Source organism: Ailuropoda melanoleuca, unplaced genomic scaffold (genome assembly GCF_002007445.2).
Source record: "Ailuropoda melanoleuca isolate Jingjing unplaced genomic scaffold, ASM200744v2 unplaced-scaffold63589, whole genome shotgun sequence".
Classification (NCBI taxonomy): Eukaryota; Metazoa; Chordata; class Mammalia; order Carnivora; family Ursidae; genus Ailuropoda; species Ailuropoda melanoleuca.
In genome coordinates this window covers 1-1,089 of record NW_023237824.1, presented here as the reverse complement: position 1 = coordinate 1,089, position 1,089 = coordinate 1, and the positions used below count along the sequence as shown (strand labels likewise).

The window sequence follows — 1,089 nt, the reverse complement described above, 5'->3', positions numbered from 1 at the left end:
GGGCACTTTTTCTGTGGACTTTGAACAGATTTAGATCCTTTGTGTTTAGATGATTTCGACTTTTTCTTGGCAAGTATGGATTTCCCTTTTTTTGGTTGTTTTACAGTTTTGCCTGCTGCAGAGGGTGGTCTTTTTTTTCCTTTGAGGGATTTAAGTTGATTTACACCTTTCTTAGGACGTTTAGACTGTCTCTTTTTGGATTTACTTAGCCTCTTCTTTGCTGTTAGAGAGGTGGGCTGTCTTTTTTTAGATGGTTTTACAGATTTACTCTTTGCAAGAACTGTTTTCACAGTTTTTTTACCTGCTGTGGACCCTTTCTGTGTAGATTTCTTTTGAATTTTCTTCTTGGCTGGAGATCTTTTTGGTTCGGCTTTAGCAGATTTAGACCCATTGAATAGTTTTCTAGCAGCTGGTTTAGGTTTTTGTAGGTTTTTCTTTTTGGCCAGAGTTTTTCCGAGAGCTGGAGATTTGCCTTCTTTTGTTTGATTTGACTGTTTCCTGGCAGTTTTAGACAAGGAGCTGTTCAATTGATTTGGTCTTTTCTTTGAGGCTGGTTGTGTTTTTAGTACTGATTTCAGTGCTTTAGGTTGATTCACTTGTTTCTTGGCAGGTGAAGTAAAGTTTTTGGATTTCTTTGACGCTGTATTTTTGGCTTTAGATATTTTCCTTTTTGTTGCAACTTTTCTTGGCTGATTGAGCTTTTTCTTGGCAGATGTAGATGCTGTCTTTTTAGATGTAGTTAGGTTTTTCTTTTTGACTTTTGAAACTGCTCTTGTTGCTGTTGCCTTAGCTGGCCCTTTTTTGATTGGAGTTAACTGTTTATTTTTTCGTTTCTTTAGAGTTTTCTTTTTGGCTGAACTTTTTTTGGGAACTGCTTTAACTGCTTTTGCCTGATTCTGTTTTTTCTTGGCAGGTGATGGCAGAGTCTTGCGAGATTTAGTTGATCTTTTCTTTGGAGCTGAAGAAGTTTTGGGGGAACCTTTTATTGTTATGGACTTAGATTGTGTTTTGGATATAGACAAGGTTAGTTTATCAGTATTTTGATATTTCTTCTTAGTTACTTTTTTTGGGGGAGCTGATTTAGTTGTG

General features: G+C 36.5%; 1 protein-coding gene across 1 annotated transcript; it reads right to left on the bottom strand.

Moving 5' to 3' along the window:
- Positions 1-301: 301 nt before the first annotated feature.
- LOC117800100 (sperm-specific protein PHI-2B/PHI-3-like) lies at positions 302-958 on the bottom strand (the record flags this gene model as incomplete). Its single annotated transcript, XM_034652632.1, has 1 exon — positions 302-958. A coding segment is annotated over one exon (657 nt), but the record flags the coding sequence as incomplete, so codon positions are not given.
- Between the last annotated feature and the right edge of the window lie 131 nt (positions 959-1,089).